Raw genomic sequence first — 22,929 nt, 5'->3', positions numbered from 1 at the left:
ATCATTCAGCTAGTGTTAGGAACATAAATTCTGACTAAGGTTTGGTGGAAGATTTTAATTCAAAGCTTATGAAAACAAGACATTTGTACTAGAGACCCAGAGGTGGTTTCAGCCGGGTTGGTAATGAAAGAGTTAAACTTCACTATGTGGTTTTTACGCTGGCCCCTATTGCATATGCAATCATTTCCCTCACCTGATTGTTGTTCTCAAGGTTTTGGGTGGGTGCGGTCCAGCCACTCCAGTGCTCTGTGGTGCTTTTCTTCACCGCTGAAGTGATGGTGGGTGGTCTACCTCTCTGTGACTTGGTGGGGCAGAATTTACTAAGGTCATGGTCATCTAAATAGTTATTGTCATAGCATAGTCTGAGGAGGAGGCCCAGTTCCCTGGTGTTGACCTTACGGAATTCCACTTCACTACTACCCACTATACAACCTGTGAGGTTGTTTGCGTGGTTGCAAGTACTGATTTTACTGAGGAGATCTTCCATACTTATACAGACATCCGGAGACATCTCTATGAGAGGTCGCAATACTTGTGAGAGGAAGTAGGGCAGTCTATAGTTGCTGGAGATGTTCGATCCGCAAACTGGTCTGGTTGGGGGCCCTGCGATAGGGTTTATGTAGGGTTTGTGGTCCTTGCATAACCCATATAGTGTAGGAACATCATTGTTGGATGCCTGGAAATTGTGTGCCATCCTTTTCGTAGGTTGGAGTATGTTGCACCACATTCCCATGTGTGCATTGAGGAGTTTTTCTATTCTTTCATGTTCTTGTGGCTGGCCTCTTTATGACATGGTGGGACAGAAAATTTAAACAAATGTTAGCAGAACAGTCCACAACTCTTCTACTCTACAGTAGATATGTAGATGACATTAATATAATAGTTAGAACCAACTCTAGTGACAGTAATGAAGAGACTGAGAAGAACATAATGGAGAGCATCCAGCAAATAGCTAACTCCATTCACCAAAGTATCAAGGTTACTATAGATTACCCCACTAAAAACCCTAACAATAGACTCCCTGTACTTGATACTGATCTTAGGTTAGAGAATGTGAACAATAGAGTGCAGCTCCTCCACTCTTATTACATGAAACCTGTAACTTCAAAATATGTTGTTCACAAGAACTCAGCTTTGTCACACAACATGAAAATTAACATACTAATAGCAGACCTAGTTAGAATAATGAACAATGTGTCCCCACTATGCAAACCCTATGAAACGAAGAAACATATACAGAACTTCATACACCGCATGCAGTTCTCTGGATATGATCAGAAAGATAGGGTTCATGAATATGGGGGTGGGGGCTAGAGAGCAATTAGATAACATTATACGTAATGATACCAGTGGTACCTGCCCTAGATATAGAAACAAAGAATGGAATAGAATACAAAGAACTTGTGACAAAGCAAACAGTGTGAACACATGGTATAAAACCAACAAATATCAAGGAGTAATGTTTGTAGAGGCCACGGCCCATGGAGAACTAGCCCGTAGATTTAGAAAAGCTCTGAAGGAGACCAAACTCAACATTAAAATTGTTGAAAAGTCAGGGAACTCCATCAGATCACAACTATGTAGGACGTACCTGTTTAAGAATACCATATGCACCAATGATAACTGCATGGTATGTAGAATTAGCCCTGGTATTAACTGTAGAACTCGAAATGTAGTTTACAGCATAAGATGCATAGAGGGTGCTTGTAAGAACGTGAACATGATGTACATAGAGGAGACGTCTAGGAGCATTGCGGAACGGATAAATGAACGTCTAAGACAATATGACAACAGAAAATAGTCCTCCATACTCTACGAACATGCCAAAGACCACCATGGAGGTAACTTGGGTCAACTTGACATCCACATCTTATCCAAGCACCCAAAAGACCCAACACTCAAACAAATACGGGAGTACGTGCTTATAAATGAAACCTCCCCAATATTAAATAGGAAATATACACAATAAATACCATACCTCCATACCCACAGTTTACACAGGTAGAGTAGAATAGTTAGTGGACTGTTAGGTAGATAAATGTATGTGTTTGGGGTGTGAGTGTATGTATGCCTTTTTTTAATCATTATAATTTTTTTGGTTTTTTTGTTATTTTTTAAATATTTTTTAGTTTGTATTTTTTTTTTTTTTTTAAATTTCTGTATGTAAGCATTTGATATGTAAATAAACAGATCAATATACAGACGGATAGGTATATAGACTATATGAACACACACATATGGAGACACGGATCCACACATATAAAGATGCACATCCATACACACAAACATGGTACATAGTTACCTAACATGCACACACAAGGAGACAGAGGTGCATACATATACAAACACATGCTCACACACACATACATAGAAAATACACAAACACGGACAGGCAAGCACATAAATATGCAGGATACGTACATACAGATGCACACACATACATACATACATATGCATACACACACATATATACATACATACACATGCAAACACACACATACATACATACATACATGCATGCATGTATAGGCACATACACATACTGACCCACTGACCCACACACATGTGCACAAACAAACAAAAGGGAACGCAGTGAAAATAACGGACAGAGTTAAGACTATTGAAACGGTTGCAACATGCAATGAAAATTTTAGAAAATAAAAATAAGAAATAAGTTGAAATTTTACCGGTGAGTGTGTTAAATAATAAGGCACTAAAAGAAAATGACTCTCCCCAGACACAACAGAATATGCTTCAACACACGAACTCATATAAAGAATCTTGCAAACCAAATCCAAAACGAAATATATATATATATACACATGTACATACAAGATGAGAATACCTCATTGTCCTCAAAAATGGATGCTAGAATGTGTTCCCAATCTCAGATAGTCATGCTACATGGAGAAAGAAAAAGATGCTACTCACCTCGACTTTCAAGAAGCCTGGAAGTTCTGGGCCTCTCTACTGGCCAAAAGTTTTTAAAATGCACTTCCAACAGCCCTTTATCAATTGGTGTTTTTTTAAAATCCCCACACTACATGAGAATTTTTCTCTAATTTTATAAACGTTTGACGCCATTTTAATTAGAAGTCTGTCCTTTGGGAATTTGAGTATGAAATCCTCAAATTCCTTTCCCTCTGTCTCTATTTTGTTTTGACTAACAAATTCATCAATTCACTGTTGCACTCACTCGCAACAGTGAAATTGATGGATACATTTCGCCTACAGTCTGAGGAATATTCTTGTTTTTGAAGTTTCGTAATTGGTTGCTTCTGCATTCCTGTGATTTCATGTTGTTGTCAACAACAGCATGATGTTGCTATTTTTGAAATTGTTGTTCTTGTTTTTGTTGGAGTGGTTGTGAATTGTGTTGCAGTTGTGGTTTCTCTTTTATTTGTTTCAGTCATTTGACTGCAGCCATGCTGGAGCACTGCCTTTAGTCCAGCAAATCGCCCCCAGGACTTATTCTTTGGAAGCCTAGTACTTACTCTAGCAGTCTCTTTGCCGAACCGCTAAGTTATGGGGACGTAAACACACCAGCATCAGTTGTCAAACGATGTTGGGGGCACAAACACAGACACACAAACGCACACACACACATATATATATATATACATATACATATATACGACGGGCCTCTTTCAGTTTTTGTCTACCAAATCCACTCACAAGGATTTGGTCAGCCCGAGGCTACAGTAGAAGACACTTGCCCAAGGTGCCACGCAGTGGGACTGAACGCAGAACCATGTGGTTGGTAAGCAAGCTACTTACCACACAGCCACTCCCACACCTGTATATTTTGTTGAATTCTTGGTGTAGGGCTGTGTACTCTATTTCTCTTTCGCCTATCCCCTTTTGTCTCAGTGATCCATTGTTCATTCAGCTCTTCTTTCTCGATGTCATTGCAGCTTATTTTGGTTTGGGAGGCAGTGTTCAGGAGAAGCTTGCTTTTCCATAGCAACCAGGAGTAGACTCCTTCTTTCTCTTGGTTTGGGTGTGAACATGGATATGGGTGGAAGAGTAGGAGTCCTGAGCACTTCTTCATGATTTTGTACTTGTGGTGTTTGTAGTGTTGACAGCAGTGGGAGTTTAATTTTTGTTTCAGGGCAGAAAGCCTTTAAGTGAGTTACAGATTCACATATGTAGCATCTTGATTGTCTACCCACCACTAACAATGACAGGTGAGTACTATCTGGGAGATCGGTAAGATAGGGCAGCTGGTTGATATGGGCTTGCTTACATTGTAGGGTCAGTTCTATACCTATACCCGACCAGTTTTGTTTTGGTATTTTCTTGACCTCCCAGCATTTTCTTCATCTAAACCTGTCAAGATGGCCACCACTAACCAGGTGGATATTTCTGGTGGCATGTTCAACATTCTAATCTTAGCAAGGTGTTGGTTGCAGAATGACACTTGGCTTCTTTCTCTTCCCAAATTTCACCTCAATAGTTCCAAACTTCTTTCCTCAGGTAATGTGGGTCTTCTGTTCCCACACGCGCTCAAGGTATTTTTGTATTTTACTCTCAGACGCATTTTCCAACTACTGAGATTTTACTCCAATGCAGCAGTATGTGACCATGCATCTCAAGATATTGTGTATGATGTTGGAGGAGGGTTTAGGGCCACTCTTTTCCCATTCCTTTTAACAAATTTCCTAGCCATTTTTAAATCTTCTTCATCTATGCAGAAATTTTCCAAATTTCTCACCACAATTGCAAAGAAATCATTGTAGTAGAGGTGGTTGTGGCAGCAGTAGCAATATTCATGTTTCTAAGTTTCATTTCTTTAGTATTGCTGTTCCTGTTGTTGTTGTTATTGCTATTGTCTTTGTCACTGAAAGTTATGACGTTGCTTAGAGACAAAACAGTATTTGCCTCGGTTATGTCATTAAGTGTAAGCCATTCTACATCTTTGTTCTCATTCTTCTCTGACAAGGAACACACCCTGTTGTTGAACATTATGACGGCTTCTTTATTTTCCATCTTTAAATAATTAATGAAAATTGTAAAATATTTGCTTTTGCTAAATGTAGTGAAAATTTTAAAAATAACTTATGTGCATCCCCTGCAAAACAGTGGATGTTTCTACACAAAAATACTATCAGTGCAGTCCAGGCAATCTCAGAAATGCAATGGTAGCAATAAAAATGAAAACGCAGAATCTTAGAAGACCAAAAAGATTAAGATTACAAACACTATTTCAACTTACGGAACTTCAAATTTCTGTGATTTTACAGTATGGCAGCAGCAGCAGCAGCAATAACAACAACAACAACAACAATAATAACTTCATGTCCGTTTTCCATGTTGGCATGGGTTGCATGGTTTGACATGGAGCTGACCAGCTGAAAAGCTGTCCAGACTCCAATTGTCTGTTGTGGCATGGTTTCTATGGCTAGACGGCCTTCCTAATGCCAACCACTTTACAGAGTGTGCTGGGTGCTTTTTACATGCCACCAGTATAGGTGTGTTCATGGAGCCCTGACACAAGAGCATGTTATGTGGTGCTGGCACCTGTAAAGGACATGCCTGTAGGTATGGATGACTGTGATTTTACTTAGCTTGACACATCTTCTCAAGTGCAGTAAATTACCACAACTCTCAGTCCCTTATCATTTTCTCAGTGAAGTCCAGCTTTCAAAGATCCTTTCTCACCATTTTGTCCCATGTCTTCCTGGGTCTACCTCTTCCAGAGGTTTCTGCCATAATTAGAAATCAGCACTCCTTTACACAGCTATCCTCATCCATACACATCACATGACCAAACCAGCACAGCCTTCTCTCTTGCACACAACATCTGATGCCTATTATATCCAGTTTTCCTCTTAAATCATTTACATTCTGTTGTGTGCACACTGACATAACCCATCCAGCAGAGCATGCTAGCTTCATTTCTTTCAAGCCATTGCAAGTCTTCTGTGGTCACAGCCCATGTTTCACTGCTGTGAAGCATAGCTGTACATACAGAGGCATCGTACAATCTGCCTTTCATTCTGAGAGAGAGGTCCTTAGTTTCAAAGGTATAAGCTCTCTGAACTTTGCCCAGCCCATTCTTATTCTAACAATTACACTTTCAGAACTCCCCCTCCTCAACTAAATTTGTTGCCTAGATAACAGAAGCTATCTACTACTTCTAACGATACTCCAAGCATTTGAGGCAGTCTATTGTCTGCACATTTTCAGTACTTATTGTGCCCACACATTTGCCATTCACAAAGACTATTTTCTCTGTTAACCTTCCTGTGATACTGCTATACCTCTTATGTGTCCAAAGCTTGCACTGGGTATAACTTATGGAGTTTCTACCAATACCCTTCTTACATATTGAGCAGGGTCATCTCCCTGAAGGGACTTGTCTGTTTTCCTATTTACTTTGGTTTTTGCTAAATTAACTCTAAGGCCCTTAAATTTCAGGCTTTGCTTCCACACTTAAAATTTCTTCTCTATGTCAGGTGTTGATTCAGCTATAAGAACAAAATCATCAGCGTAGAGGAGATCCCAGGGGCAGCCAGTCTTTAAATCTTCTGTTATAGCCTGCAGGACTATGATAAAAAAGATGGGGCTGAGAACTGATGCTTGGTGAACTTCTAGCTGTACTTTAAATTCATTGCTATACTTGTTGCTAACCTTCACTTTACTGACACCATCTCCGTACATGGCTTGTGCAGTTCTCACTAACCACTCATCTATCCCTAGCTTCCACATAGGTCACCAGATAAGGGAGCAGAGGACCCTGTCAAAAGCTTTCTCCATATCAACAAAAGCCAAGTACAGAAGTTTATTTTTTTCTAAATACTCCTCCTGCAGTTGCCTTATCAGGAACATAGCATCAGTTATGCCTCTCCTAGGCACGAAACCAAACCACATCTCATCTAATCTAACTCTTTTCCTAATTTGAGCTACAACCCTCTCTGTATCTTTCTTACCTAGTCCAGCAGTTTGATATCTCTGTGTAATTATTTCTGCCTAAGGCATCATCTTTACCTTTGTAGCAGCTGACTATGGTGCTGCTACACCACTCGTTGGGTATGACTCCTTTATGGACAACCCCATTAACTATATGGATGACTAGGCCATATCCAACTCCACCAGATATTTTAAGCATATCAGCAGTGATTCCTGATGGGCTGGGGGCTTTCCTTGTTTTCATATTCTTAATTGCTTTATCTACCAAGCTACTGTCAATTTGGATAGCTAGTCCCTCTGTTGAGTCTACATTATGTAGACTCTCCTTTTCCCATGCATTTTCTACATTTAACAGCCTTTCATAATGACATTTCCAAGGTTCCTTCTTTGCAGAAGCACTAACTGCAAGTGAACCATCATCCTATGACATCACAATTTTCTCTCACACACTGTTTTGCAATCTAAAACACATCAAGTTTCTGGTCCTCATGTCACAGAATATTGGAAAATTTCTTTTCTGCTTCTCCCCTGGCTACATAGCTTCCCTTCTGGCTATCTGATACAGTTCTCTGCTATCACTACACTTCCAGTCCTCCCAGGTCTTTTTCTTTTCCCTAATGGCCCTGACAACTACACTGTTCTACCATCATGTCACCTGAGGTCGAGAAGGGACTTTGTGCTAGCCACAAATTTGGTCTGTGGCCCTCAGCAGGTTGTCCTGTAGGAACCTCCAGTTGTCCTTCACGTTATATTTCACTATATCCTCCTCTGTTTCATCAAATGCTTCAAGTGACAAGTCTCTAAATCTCAGACCATTCAGAGGATCCTTAAGCTTCCAGACCTTTCTTTTTCACACTGGTTGTCTTCTAGGCAGACTTCTAGCCTTGATTCTGAAGTCGCTAACTACTAATCTATGTTGAGTGGTGCATTCTTCACCTGGGAAAGTCTTGGCATTTATAAGCAACCATCTTTCCTATTTTCTGGCAAGAATGTAGTCCATCTGACTAATGTGCCCACGAGATTTATAGGTTAATAAGTGACAAGCAGGTTTCCTGAAGTTAGTATTGCAGATCATAACATCATTTGCATCACAGAACTCCAGCAGCCAGGTTCCCTCTTCATTGCAGGAACCAACTCCATTGCCACCATGCACACCACGGAAGCCACCTAGACATTGCCCAACATGTCCATTGAAGTCACCAGCCACAAACAGAAGGTTACTGTCATTTGTTGACGATGACGACGATGATAATAATAATCTGTTGAGCATTAAAGAATACTTACTGTTAATTTTTTTTGAAGATCATGGCATTCTCGTTCCAAAACATCTTTAGTGCCATACATGAAGTAACACACCTATAAAGAACAGAATTGTTAAAGAATGCAATTAGAGACTTAAGGGAAGAGATTTGAGTCCATGAGAATAGCAAAATTATAAAATTGTATTAATGTTGTCTGCTTTTAGTCTGCAGTCAACTGTTAAATAATATATATCCTGGAAAGGTGCAGGCATGTCTGTTAGGTAAGAAGCTTGCTTCTCAATCACGTGGTTCTGGATTTATGTATATATGTATGTGTGTGAGTGTATATATGTTTATGTCCCCTTGTCTTGCCATCACATGATAGTTATAAATGGGAGTCACTGTCATACAAGCAATGTTATTAGTTTCTAATATTCAGTGGAAACATATCTGGCCATGGGAAAATATTACCTTGCTTGGAATCAGGTGAGGTTTGGCGACAGTGAAGGCATCTAGCCATAGAAAATCTACTTGAGTAAATTCCATCCAGATCATGCAAGCATGGAAAATTGGCTATTAAAATGATGATGATGATCATGAAAAGGAATATATATATCCTTATATATAAACTTTCGACTCCATTGGTCATGAATGGCCATGGGTGCACCTAAGAAGTTCCCCTCTGAGGTACAAGTCTGGGCAGAAAGTCACGTCACTGGTGAATGCACAACCTAGTGCTGTTTTTTTTTTTATGGAAGACCAGTAGTCGCCCATGCATACCAGCCTCCCCTCTCCATGCCACCTATGTTATCCAATGGAAAGGCAAAGGCCAATACAGCTTGGCACCAATGACATTGCAACTCATTTCTACAGCTGAGTGAACTGGAGAAACATGAAATAAAGTGTTGTGCTCAAGAACACAACATGCAGCCTCATCCAGGAATCAAACTCACAACCTCACAATCATAAGCTTGATGCTCTAACCACTGATCCATGTGCTTTCACATTATATATATATAATGTTAAATAAAATGAGACAACAAAGCCAAGGCAGAGTGAAATTTCAAGAGAGCAGTAAATCTTCTTTAGAATGAATTAGGAAAAATCTACACAAATTCTTCTCCAACCTTAACCTATCCATTACTTTTGAGAATTCGCATAAAACTGCTAATTTTTTAGACATTACTTTAAACTTAGAAACCTCTCAATACTCCCCAAAGGATATTTTGATTCATATATCTGACCACTCAATCACTGAAGAAATATTCAATAACCATGCACCTTACTACAACCAGGCGCTTGCTTCCAGTAGCTTCCCCCAGTAAATAAAATACATCTCTAATACTAAGCTCAAGCAATATATATCTCAAGTCATATCACCATGACATGCTAACCATCATAACAGACCATACACGCACTATACCAGAACATAGATTAAGACAGCTTAGACCCCACATGCACACCTATAACACTAGGTCAAAAGCTAAAACAGCTAATAATAACGGGCTATATAACCTCACTCCAATTTCTAAAATACAGGTCAGACTACCCACAAGCAAACAAAAAAAGAAGTGGACGCTCTATTCTATGGTATACACCCCTCTTCTCATTGAATATTAAGAACTTAGTCAAATCCTTTTTTAATATATTAGACTCCAACTTCCCTCATCAACATAATTACTGTCTTTAAATGATCTACTTTAAAGCTAGCCCACTCTTTCCTGCCCAACTTTGAGTCTGTTGTAACAGCTTCTAATAGACGAAAACTTTCTCTATTATCAAAATATACACTGAAATAACTCTGAATACATGAGCGCCCAACACATACATAGCTCCAATATCAAACCCAATACTTTACACCTTAATGAAAACCCAACCAATCCTACTAACATGATCCAGAATACTCGTACTCTAGATAGGATAAAAAATAACAGCAAAAGAAATAATAATAACAACAACAATAATAATAATGTTAATAACATAAACCAATCTACCCTCTGACAAACTGACAAACAATTCCATGAATACTTTACCGGGCAATGCTGGGTAATAAGTCCAGTATATATGCAGAGTTGGGCACCGTTAATCGAAAAAGTAACTTTGTTAACCTGTTAATTTTTTGAAAATATAACAGAAGCTAATGTTAATCCATTAATGTTAAATTTTATTGAAAAAAAAGGAATAATTACAGTTTAATACACCACCAACTTTGTTGCTTCATAACTTCCAGAAAAATGGATACATTTTAACAAAACTTCCACCAAATAATCACTTATATCTTGCAGATTGAGTGTATGTAAAAATTTATTGGAAAAGTTTTCCAAGGGGTTGGGGAGAGGAGTTTCGGAAAATTCACAGGACCCAACATTTTCCCCCTCATTACTTTCTGGAAAATAGGTATGTTTTAATGAAATTTTATACAAATACATTATGATTACAAAGAAATTTGTAGGCAAAATTTTTGGAAGGGGGCATGTGGGAAGTATTTCTGAAAAATGGAGTTTTGCATCAGACAGCCCACATAAGTTGGAATTTCTGTTTTGACAGGGATTCTTTCCAATGTTTTACACCAAAATCTTCAGAATGATGGGAAGCATCTTTTCACAAAAAAAAAAGAAAACACTAAGAAATTTTTTTTTCACTCTCACGACCCCCTTACCACTCCAGTCTGAAATGATTTTGGCTATTTTTTTTCTGCTATACACTTAAAACCCATGAGAGAAACATTTTTGGTTTTATAAAAACTGTTAATGATTTCAGGGGAAAATGTGTGATTTAAGGGAGATTTGGCTGTTGGTTCTAGCACATCCCCAAACCTCCCTCCTATTTTCTTTCTTACTCACACATCTATTGATATTTTTCAATATTTTTCTTCACATAAACAAATTTTATGGAATGATGATGTCAAAGTAACACACGTGTAGTCCCAACCAAATGAGGCCATGTTATGTGTGTGTGTGTGTGTGTAAGGAAAAAAAACACCTAAAAACGATTTAATGTTCATATTAATCTGTCAAATGTAAGGCTTATTTGTTCACGTTATTTTGAATTATTCAGGTTCAATAGGGGTGTCCACAATATTTACTTGTAACTTTGTAAATTTTTTTACATACAGATTTGAAATTTTGTCAGTGGATTCTTTACTGATTTTATAGCGACACTGGCAGTTTCAACCTCAATGATATCAACAGATTGAAGTTTCTGAGATGCTATCACCTAAAATCTTAAACAATATAAATATTTGAAATTATTACAAAACATGTATCTAATTAACAAATTGTATCTTACAATATTGAAAATATAATTTGGTTATGCAAATGCTAGAATATCAAAGGAATGTATGCAATGTTTAATATATTATAATAATAAGTGACATTATATCGGGGTTGAAAGAATGACAGGTACAATATTAAATATGCTAAGAAAATATGAAAGCAATAGAAAGTTTTAAACATTTACCGGTTTTTATGAAATTTTTGGGTTAATGGACTCAAGTTAATGGAAGCTAAATGTAATGGAAGTTATATGTGTATGTGGTCCTATATAGTACTGCATATACACATTTATATGTGTGCATGTGCACTTCTATATACATATTTTTCTTCCTCTCACTGATTTATCAGTCCCCACTATCACTTAAGCTAGTACAATCTTTGACCTCATATAAATGCCTACATCTATTTTTAGAAACTTGACCATTATATTTTCTTATTCTTCCCTTCCTTTTTTAGGTTTCCTACTCACTTTTAGTACTCCCCTCCATACCACATTCTTTATCTATTCCTCTAGCTTAATGCCTGTCAAACATATTGCCCCACCTCCCACTTCTCACACATATTCCTTCCTTACATTCTTATTTCTTCCTTCTATCCCTCCTCTCATTCCTTTTATCTACTGATAGCTCTCCTCCCACCCTCCAACAATATCCTGACCACCATCTAGCACTCCTTGTTCATTTTCTCTTCCTCTTTCCTCCTCCAATCCTTTAGACCAATACCAATTTTCTTCTTTCTAAAATACTTATCTATTCTATTCTCAAAATTTCATTTACACTACAAGATCCCTTTGAATGAACACCACATGGAATTAACACCGGCATACTATCCATTTTGTAATAACAAAACATGAACTACTATCGGAACTTACATACCATAGACAAGAAACCTTTTTACCCATTCTACACAACACATTTCTTGGATAATGGAACTGCAAGTTTAACATCCAACATATATTTTTATTCTTACGAGGGGCGTTCAATAAGTAATGCCCCTGACCCACTTCCCATAGCAGTAGAGCAACGACAATTGGCACAGTTGTTAGTCTTTTCCTACATAGGAACTACCAAGAGTTATGCATTTCTCCCGTCGTTTGATACAGCTCTGGAGACCGTTTTTGTAGAAGACCCCAGCTTGGTCCTCCAACCACGAGGTGACTTCAGAAATCAAGGCTGCATCATCTGGGAAACGCTTTCCTTTCAAAATCAACTTCATGGCTGGGAAGAGGTGAAAATCAGAGGGTGCAAGGGGAGGAGTTCATAGCTGCACACCTGTGCTTCTGATCTGGCGACACGCGAGTTGTGGACCAGAGCGTGGTCCTGCAGGAGGAGGATGCCTTTGCTGATCTTGCCCCGCCTCTTGATTTTGATAGCTTCTCTTAATTTCATCAAAAGTGAAGCATAATAGGCTCCTGTAATTGTGGTACCCTTTGCCAGGAAATCTGTCATCACTACTCCGTCCTGGTCCCAGAAGACTGTGAGCATAACCTTGTCAGCGGAGGCCTGCACATTTGCCTTCTTTGGAGGAGGTGAGTCACGGTGCTTTCACTGCATTGACTGGGCTTTGGTCTATGGATCATAGTGATGGACCCAGGTTTTATCCTGTGTGATCAGTCTTTTGAAAAATTTTGACTCATCTTCTTGGCACATCTCCAAATTCATCCTCGAGCACTCAACGCGTTCTTGCTTCTGGAAAGGTGTGAGCAACCTGGAAATCCATCTGGCAGACACCTTTTGCATATGCAAATGGTCATGAATGATAGTTTCCACAGACCCGGTACTAATCTTGACCTTATGGGCTATTTGGCGAATAGTTATGCATTGACCTTCCAAAATGGCAGCCTCAACTTGACGGACAGACGTCTCATCAACGGCAGAAGGGGGCGACCAGATCTGGGAGCTGTTTCCACAGAGTTCCGACTATGTTTGAATTCACAATGCCAGCGTTTTACAAGGTCATATGATGGGGCATCATCACCATAAGTTACTTTCATTTCATCAAAAGTCTCCCATGGTGTGCATCCTTTCAAATACAAAAACCAGATCACTGTTCGACACTCAACAGGTTCTATTTCACACTTGACTCAGTTCAAACACCTGTAAATCAGAAACCACAATTAGTTCAGAGCTGTAATTCGCTTAATCTATAGAGGTATAAATAAGTGCACATGCAAAATTTCAGCTAGATCAAACAACTGCAAGTGGGTCAGGGGCATTACTTATTGAACGCCCCTCGTATATTTCCCTTTATACTTCCTATATCTCTCCCTTTCCAAAATTACTTCTTATATTGCACTCTAATTCCTTCTATTTAACTCTCTCATATCGTCTCTGATGATAGGATATCATTTATATCCCTGAAACAGCTGTAAGACTACCTTTCTCTTTATAAAATGTCCTAGAAATTTCACACTGCCTTGGCTTTGTTGTCTCATTTTATTTAACACTAGCAGTATCGCCCGGCGTTGCTCAGGTTTGTAAGGGAAATAATTATAAAGCATTTTTAGAGAGTTATAGCCAAAAAATAGCAAAAAAATGGAAAAAAAATGATGGTAAATTTTTTTTGAGAGTTAAAAAAGGTGGAGTTGCGTCCCCTAGACGGTCTGTGGTTTGGGTTTCTGATTCTCGACCCCATGTCGAATTTATCGATTTTTTTCAGAACTGGGGGAACTTTTCAAAATTTTCGCTGCGTTAGTTTTGAATTATGACATTGGGCTATGTGTGTGTCAAGTTTCATCAGAATCGGTTGAAAGCCGTGGTCCGGTTGAGGGTACAACCTAACAGACACACAGAAACACACACAGACAAACTGCCGTTTATATAGAGAGAGATATGCTCACACACGACCCATATTAGACTCCTCACGTATCCTATTATTGAACCAGGAGTCTAACAGCAGTCCTTTTGTAGCACTTACATAGCCTTACCTGCCTTTTGGATCTTCTTGATACTAAAACCGCTTTTATTTATATATATATACACACACACATATATATATAATGAGAGAGAGAGAGAGAGAGAGAGAGATGCATTAAAAACAGCATATGTTGACAGAACCAACATGAGATCTGTTACTTCTGTCATCAGCTCAGATAAAGCAAATCTAAAATAACAAGAATTCCACCACTAGCTATCCCATCTGTTCTTTTCATGCTTAGTGTATCTAGGACTACGTTTGAAGGAAATTTGGCTGCAATTTCTTGCATGTCAAGCAACTGTGGAGGAGTCCTTGATTCACTTCAGTATTAAGTGGTAGAAGCTGCTGTATTGTAGAATTAGTCAACCCATGTTAGCAGAGAACTATGTTCATAAATCTGATGATGATAATACAGTGATGTAAAGATTAATATAGCAATAACAAATTTCAAGATTGGTGAAAGTGAGGGACACAATGGGCGACAAGAGGAGGAGATACAAGTGGGGTAAGTGGAACAAAAGAGAGGTCATAATGAGGGGAGGGGGGCAGAGTGAATATGGGCTGGCAGGGTTTGAAGTATACTGGTGAGTGAGCAGCTTCATATCAATTAGTTGAATAGCTATTCTTTGGAATTCAATCAAAGATGTCAATATATGATGCAGCAACAGTCAGTAAATAGTCCTGAACTTTTCTGGCCCTGAACAAAAAAGACAATGTTTGTAAGAGAAGTTGTTTAATGTAGGAAGTGAGTATGTCTTTCTTATGCTGAAGAAAACAAGGTTGACATGACACTGTTATAAAAAAGTCAGTGAGGTCTCTATTCATGGAGTCAATTAACGATGGCATGAAATGTTTAGGTTGCATATGGGAAAGTTAGGGAGAAATGAATGACAAATTTTATTGCTATTATTGGAAATGATGACAAGGAGGTTATTGATGTATGGGAGGAAATGTATTAGAAACATAAGTGAACCTTGGGGCAGACCAAAGATGATAGATTGTGTGTAACAGAGAACTTCATTAGTACATACTGTGATAAAGTAATCCACAAAAAGTCACTGATTTTAGAAATGAAAGATGGCTGGAACACATAGGTAGACAGTTTTCAGATGATTTCTGCTTTTATCAAAAATTTTGTTGAAGTCAAGCATAACAACGTTGTTTTCACGAAATTTCCTGGGGGATAACAGTTTACTCGTGAATGACAAAGAGGAGTAAATCTGGTTTTATGGAAGCCATACTGGGGATGGAGAATGTAATGACTGGTTCCTTTACTGATCAGATGTTGAATCTGAAGGTGATTGATTAAGAGTTAGAGAGTTTACCTCTTTTGAGAATAGCACTGTAGTGTATAGCCGAAGATTAGGATAGATTTTTGTAAAGAGGGAGTTTAATGTTATTGCTAGCATGTTGTGTGGCCATTTAGAGGCTATTTTGTTGGTTTATGTGTAGAGACAGGGGAGTGACTAGGTGCTACTTGTAGTCTGCCTGAACATATTAAGAAAAAATCCATGTCATTGTGCTTTCAGTCTATTTCTTTGGATCTAAGTTTGTAGGATGTTGACAAGGGAAAGCTGGAAGGAGATAACAGATATCTGAGAATAAGGTTATGTGTATCATTTTGTGAGCTGTGGAAGAATAAGTTAAAATGAGCAGGCAAGTGAACCGATTCTTGTAGTACACCATTCAGGAAATTACAGATTCTAGATATGTTGTCATTTAGCAACCTATCAAAAAGTTTGCTTGCCAGAGTTATGTATTTTTTAAATATTTAGTTTAAAAGTGGTAAATGGAAAATCTTCCAATGATGGAAGGTAACTACAAATTGGTCTTGTGGGGTGGGATATAATTCTCCCATTATAGTAAACTAATTAAAACAAATATAAAGTCAGGAAATTCAAAGAAGTAATGGCATTTACCTTATTGATGATGCGGTTTGATAAAAGGGTCGGCCATGATTCTCGTTGGCGATGAAAATTCAAAGCAACAAGAGCATCAACACCAATGGAGAAGTAATTATTCCAACATATATTTTTCTGAAATAATGGAGAGAAAATTAAGTCAGGCATAGAAGAATAGAAGACAGTGTGAATGGGTGGCCTAATAATCTACATAAAGGTGGAAGTGATGGTGGGGGGAGCTCTAAGCAAGATGAATCTACAATGGTAGCTTTAATAAGTAATTTTACTTCAGAACAGATCACAATTTTCTCCATTCAGAATACAAGTCCTACAAACAGCTCTTCTTCAGATTTTTCAATGTCATAAATATGTTTGTATAATCATGGATACCCGCTAACAACAGCAATAACAATTAAAACTGATGTTGTTATTATTATTGTTACAATTTCTACAACCACTCATGGTCAAGCTTCAGTATTCAGACAGCAATCTGGTTCGGGCAGGCTTAAAATATCGGGCGGTGTGGGTTATAGTCTTGTCACTTGCATCATAAATCAGGTAGGAGTCATACCCAGGAGACCAATAGCTTTGGAGATATGCTGTGATTGAGAAGATCCAGCAACTAAAGTAAAATCGCAGCCATGGCCGATGTCAGTGTTGCATATCCGGCCCATTTAAAAGTACTCTTGATGCATTGGGTGATATGATATGCTTCAGAATGCCTGTTGAGTTGAGTAAAACCAAAATTGTAGCTGTGGCCAGTGCCCCCTGACTGGCTCCCATTCTGGTGGCACATAAAAAGCACCATCCGAATGTGGCCAATGCTAGTGCCCTCTGACTGGCTTCCGTGCCAGTGGAATGTAAAAAGTATCATCCGAACATGGTTGATGCCAGATCCTGTGCCGGTCGCACATAAAAGGCACCATCCAAACATGATCGATGTCACTACGCTCAGAGTAGTTGGCGTTAGGAAGGGCATCCAGCTGTAGAAATATTGCCAGATCAGATTGGAGCCTAGTGCAGCCACTGGCTTTCCAGACCTCAGTCAAACTGTCCAACCCATGCCAGCATGGAAACAGACATTAAACAATGATGAGGATGATGACTATGAGCAAGTTACTATTTAACATTAATGACTGAAATGTGTGATCACAGATAAATCCTCAAGCAGCAACAGTAATTCAATGTGTAGGCCTAAACTGTAGGGTGATGCTGGCTGAAAAATGAAAGCTACCATATACCATATACCACACACGTATAGCATTTGTGAATAAAATTGATATGATTAGGTAGTTCTGATGTTAGATATGTAGATATGATGTCAGGTAAATACACCAAAGGCTGAGCTGGATTCTCTGAAAATATCCCTGGACTGGAGACAGACAAACACCCAGCACAGGCAAGAAATATATTCTTCACTCAACCTCCTACTTTCAAGAACTAAAACCTTTAAAATGTCATTCTGTTGAGGAGACAACAATGTAACCTCTATCTACAATTCCAATATACAGCCAGTTTTTCTATTATGGCAACATGCCACATTATATTCTCTCTCTACTCGTCAATCTTCAATAGGGAGATGACAGCTGGATTTCTATTCACTATCACTGCATATATCAAAGAACCAATTCAATACTCCAGCTCCTCTTGGACAACACACACAAATCCATATTACCAAACCTACATCCCAAGTTACAGACACTCTACAAAACTCACATCTAAGATGATGATGATGATACTACATATAAATATCTTACATAGTAGCTAAAAGAAGGCCATTTAATTAACTGGCCTTTGGTCCTGCAATCTTTTCACTAAATTTATTCTACTACTATTACAATAGCCACTGCTCCTTTGAAGTAATCAGCTGCCCACCACCTCTAGCCAACTTTTTCCTCCTACCATCATCTGCATGGAGTCCCTAATCTGTCCTTTTCATGTTCAACTATCAGTCACATCAATTTCGGGGAAAAGAGGTTATAAAGATTCTGTCTCTTTCTCTTCTCTCACACACATGTACACACATATGCACATGTCATATAATAAAGAATGGCTATCTAACTGACTGACAAATGATCCCTACCATACACTAGTGCACATTATTTTATCTTAGTCTTATTTATGGTTCTTACTGCTGTCAACTACCAGTATAGCCCCTGATTTAGCCATTTTTATTCTTCCCTTATTCTTGTGTTTCAGCCCTAAACCTTTAATCTTAGAATCAGAAACTCCATCACAACCCACATTTTCCCTTTAAACATCAATCCAGAAAAATTCAAGATGAACATCAACTTCCTCAAACTCAAAAGTGTTGTAGAGTTCTCACAAGCATTTAACCCTCTTCTTCAGGTTAAAATTTAAAAAGAAATTATAGCAGAGCTACATATCATATAGTAATATGTGAGTCGACCAGCACAGCAGACAAATATATCGATGAGGCATCTAGCCTTGCTTTGATACACTAGCCTTGTTCTGAGACACTAGTCTCATTCTGAGCTACACCGTAGAAACAGCCTCAGTTCCTGCCAGGCTTTGGTCAAAGATACGTGCCTTCACTGCAGCTCCATGCACAATCTCCCACATGCGACACATGATATGGTTTGTAAACAAAGATATTTTATTACACACACATTCTCAAAATGATTGTTCTCATTACACACATGCATACATACTGTAATACAAATATATGTTACTTCTTTCAGTGCAAAAGCAAAAATCAAAACTTTCTTTGTATGTAAACACACATGTTTTTGTATCATACTACATGCTTCCACCACAAAATGTAAAAACGGAATAAACAATATATTTGTACACAAAAAAATGTCTTATGGTGATTCATACTAACTGTTTTTCCATTTAATAACATGCACTTCAGCAGCCAACGACAGCCACTATAAAATGGTGATCCCCAAACACACTGCACTTTCACCAACATATTTTCATATAAGAACAATCTGTTGCTAGGATGTCAACAGCTCCCCCCCCCAAAAAAATTCACTTTTGTTCTTGTAGCCGAATCAGGCTAAAAACAATGATGAGCACTTGGGCGACAGTAAACCCTTGCAACTTCTGCGTCACATGAAGGAAATGGCCCAAAATGTGCCTGCTGATAGTGCTTTATTGAAACAACTATTTTTTTCCCAGTTGCCCTCTAATGTCCAAGTCGTCCTAGCCTCTATGGTAGAGACAACTCTGTCGAGCAAATAGCCTCCACCACCAACAGAATCATAGAGTATACCAGCAACACCACTAAGCCAACCCCTGTATCACTGGATACCTCTGTACACCCACCAGTAGTGTCAGTTTCCACTGACAAGGACCTTGCCTCGGCTGCTATCCTAAACATGATAGCTGAATTAATGAGACAAGTGCAGAACCTTCGCACATCCTAGTCACATTCACCCAGACAGCGTTCTTTTGATCGCTACTTCTCACCTTGCCATTGATTGTCCTCTGCTCATTCATTCATATGCTGGTACCATGCCAAGTCTGGAGCTTCAGCACATAAGTGTACCCAACCCTGTACTTTTTCTCGACAGGAAAATGACCAACTAGAGAATTGAGCACGGCACATTCTCTGCAGCAGCCAGTGGCCAACCATGCATTTTTCCTAACAGACCACATATCCCACACCTACTGCCTCATAGATACAGGTGCTGCCTGCAAAATATGGCCATTAAAACTCCTCATGAATAAACCGCTGTTACTACCAGTGACTCTACAGGGAGCGAACCATTCACCGATTCAAACTTTCAGCCAGATATCTCGTTCATTGGATTCAGATCTACGATGTGACTTCAAGTGGATTTTTACAGTCATAGATCTCCCTTACCCAATATTAGGTGCAGACTTTTTGCACCACTTCCACCTGTTTGTGGAAATGCACACTCAGTGCTTATGGGACATGACCACAGAACTTTCTATCCCACTAACCCTGCAGTTAGTCCAGTCTTTTTCATTGCTGCCTTGGACGACCCATACTATGCACTCTTAAACTCATATCCGAAGCTGACTAACCTAAATGTTTTTACTGCTGCTCCAACTCACACCACCACCCATTTCATTGAAACTAAAGGTGCTCCAGCTTTTTCTCACCCTTGTCGCCTCTCTTTGGAGAAGCTAAAAGTGGCCAAGTAGGAATTTAACCACATGGTCCAGTTGGGCATCATCCGCCCCTCTAATAGACCCTGGGCATCACCCTTGCACATGATTCCAAAGCGTTCTGGGGACTAGTGGCCCACTGGTGACTGCAGGAGATTAAACTCCATCACAGTGCCAGACAGGTACTCAATACCTCACATTCAGGATTTTGCGTCATCTCTCCACAACTGCAGAATATTCACCAAACTAGACTTGGTTAAGGTATACCATCAGATTCCTGTGAACCCAGACGATGCTCCAAAGACTGCTGTAACCACTCCTTTTGGTGCCTTCAAATTCCTGACTATGCAATTTGGTTTATAGAATTCAGTCAGCACATTTCAAAGGTTCATAGACGAAGTCATCTGAGACTTAGACTTCGTCTATGTGTACATCGACTACATTTTGATAGCTAGCACCTACCCAAGGAACATGTCCATCATGTACGTTAGCTGTTCAAGTGGTTCAAGACTTACCAAGTGCAGATCAGCCCTACCAAATGTGTTTCTGGTGCATCTTCTTTGACCTTCCTAGGCCATGTCTTCAGCCCCAAAGGCATACCGCCACTGCCTGACATGGTGAAGGCATTGCAAGAGTTACTTCCACCCAACTCGTTACATCAGCTCTGACATTTCTTAGGACTATTCACTTTCTATCGGCGCTTTGTTCCTCATTCAGCTGAAATCCTATATCCACTAAACACACTCCTTCAGAATAGGAAAAAGAGGAATGAGCCGATAGTGTTGGAACTCATTTCCACTAGATTCTTTTGGCCAAATATGAGACAAGACATTACTGCTTGGTCATGCTCCTGCCTTTTCTGTCAGAAGTCAAAGGTGTATAGGCACATCTATGCACCCCTTGGCACATTCAACACACCAGATGTACATTTTAACCATGTACACATTGACCTTGTTGGACATTGGCCAGTTAACCAGGAATATACCTACCTGCTCACCTGCATTGATCATTTCAATGTTGGCCAGAACCTATTTATTTAGTAGATATCACTGCAGAATCTGTTGTCAAAGCTTTTTGTACAGGATGGATATCACAGTTTGGAGTCACTACCAACCATGAAAAACAGTTTGAATCACAACTCTTCCATGAGCTCATGCAGACCATAGGTGCACATCGGATTTGAACCACCAGTTACTATCCACAATCCAACGGTATGGTGGAACAATTCTACCATCAAATGAAAGCTGCTTTGTGTGCCTACCCATATTGGCAGCATTGGAGCGAATATCTTCTTAGTTGTTGAGCCTCAATAAAAGAGGATCTCAGTTATTCCCCAGCAGAACTTGTTTATGGCACACCTCTTTCATTGCCAGGCCAGATGTTGGCCCAGTGGATCTGTCCACACAAGACCCCACTATGTACACACACAGACTTCACAAATACATGCAAACACTGCCACCCATGTCAACATGACACCAAACCACTAAATAATCAGTTCCAAAAGACATTGATTCTTGGCCCCATTTGTTTCTATGAAACAATGCTGTGAAAACCTCTCTCACACCTTCACACATAGGACCCTATCATGTCCTGTGGCACACAGACAAACTATACACCATTGACATTAATGGTAAAAAGGAAATTGTTTCAATAGACAGGCTTAACCCTTTCGTTACCAAACCGCCCAAAGCCACCCGAAAAAAATTTTGGTTAATGTGACCAAACCGCCCAAACCCACCTGTATTTACCTATTCATATTTAAATGAGAATATCAGAGCAAATCTCTTTAGTACATTCGTGAAAACAAGTGATTATATTTCGTAAACAGTCCATCTACAGTTTTGTACAACGATCGAAGTGTAATTTTAATTCCGTGAATTTTGGGAGATTTTTTTCCGAAATTTGTTCCTATTGTGTTTTCAAAATTTGTAATTCTGACAAAAAATGGATATGAATTTCATTATATCAAGCAGCGAGTCAGAATTCGAAGGATTTTCTACTGAAGACCTTCATAAATCTAACTCTATGACTGAAAAAAAAAGCATGTGGTATTTGATAATGAATCTGATGCTTCATTTTCCGAAAGTGAAAACAGTGAATCCGAGAGCTCTGACAGCGATAAAGAAAATGAATTGGCACCTGAATGGAGTGAAAATTTTAAAACTGTTTCTTTCGGTGATTTTTCTTAAGAAACTGGACCAAGCCACAGACTTTCCCATGAGAGTAAAGCCTTAGACTATTTCTTTTTACTTTTTCGAACGAGCCTATTTGAAATCATTACGGCGGAAACGAACCGGTACGCTGAATGTAAACAAAGCGAAAGAAAGGATAGTTTGTGGTTTCCCACAACCTTAAATGAAATTAAGACTATTTTGCCATAAATATTATTATGGGTATCAGAAAGTTACCCAGAATAACAAATTCTATCGTAAAATTTTGTTGTATACCCAATTGAATATTAGCTAATAACCCATTTTCTATAGCGATGTTTGAACAAAATTTTAATAATTCTATATTTTGTTGAATTTACCTGTATCTACCTGCAATTAGAGTCACTTTGTGACAAAAATTATAGTATAGAAT

At 38.9% G+C, this 22,929-nt stretch overlaps 1 protein-coding gene across 5 annotated transcripts in view; it reads right to left on the bottom strand.

Moving 5' to 3' along the window:
- LOC115232565 (diacylglycerol kinase epsilon) overlaps positions 1-22,929 on the bottom strand; it is a 119,534-nt gene that overhangs the window by 38,948 nt on the left and 57,657 nt on the right. For all 5 annotated transcript variants that reach the window (XM_036500216.1, XM_029802520.2, XM_029802521.2 and 2 more), the window contains 2 exons: positions 16,264-16,380; positions 8,197-8,268 (listed from right to left, as the gene is read on the bottom strand). In XM_036500216.1, the coding sequence (XP_036356109.1) occupies positions 8,197-8,268; positions 16,264-16,380 (189 nt within the window). The remainder of the gene's footprint in view (positions 1-8,196; positions 8,269-16,263; positions 16,381-22,929) is intronic.

The sequence above is a fragment of the Octopus sinensis genome, linkage group LG2 (genome assembly GCF_006345805.1).
Source record: "Octopus sinensis linkage group LG2, ASM634580v1, whole genome shotgun sequence".
Lineage (NCBI taxonomy): Eukaryota > Metazoa > Mollusca > Cephalopoda > Octopoda > Octopodidae > Octopus > Octopus sinensis.
The sequence above is the reverse complement of the archived record's forward strand: the minus strand, read 5'-3'. Positions and strand labels throughout refer to the sequence as shown.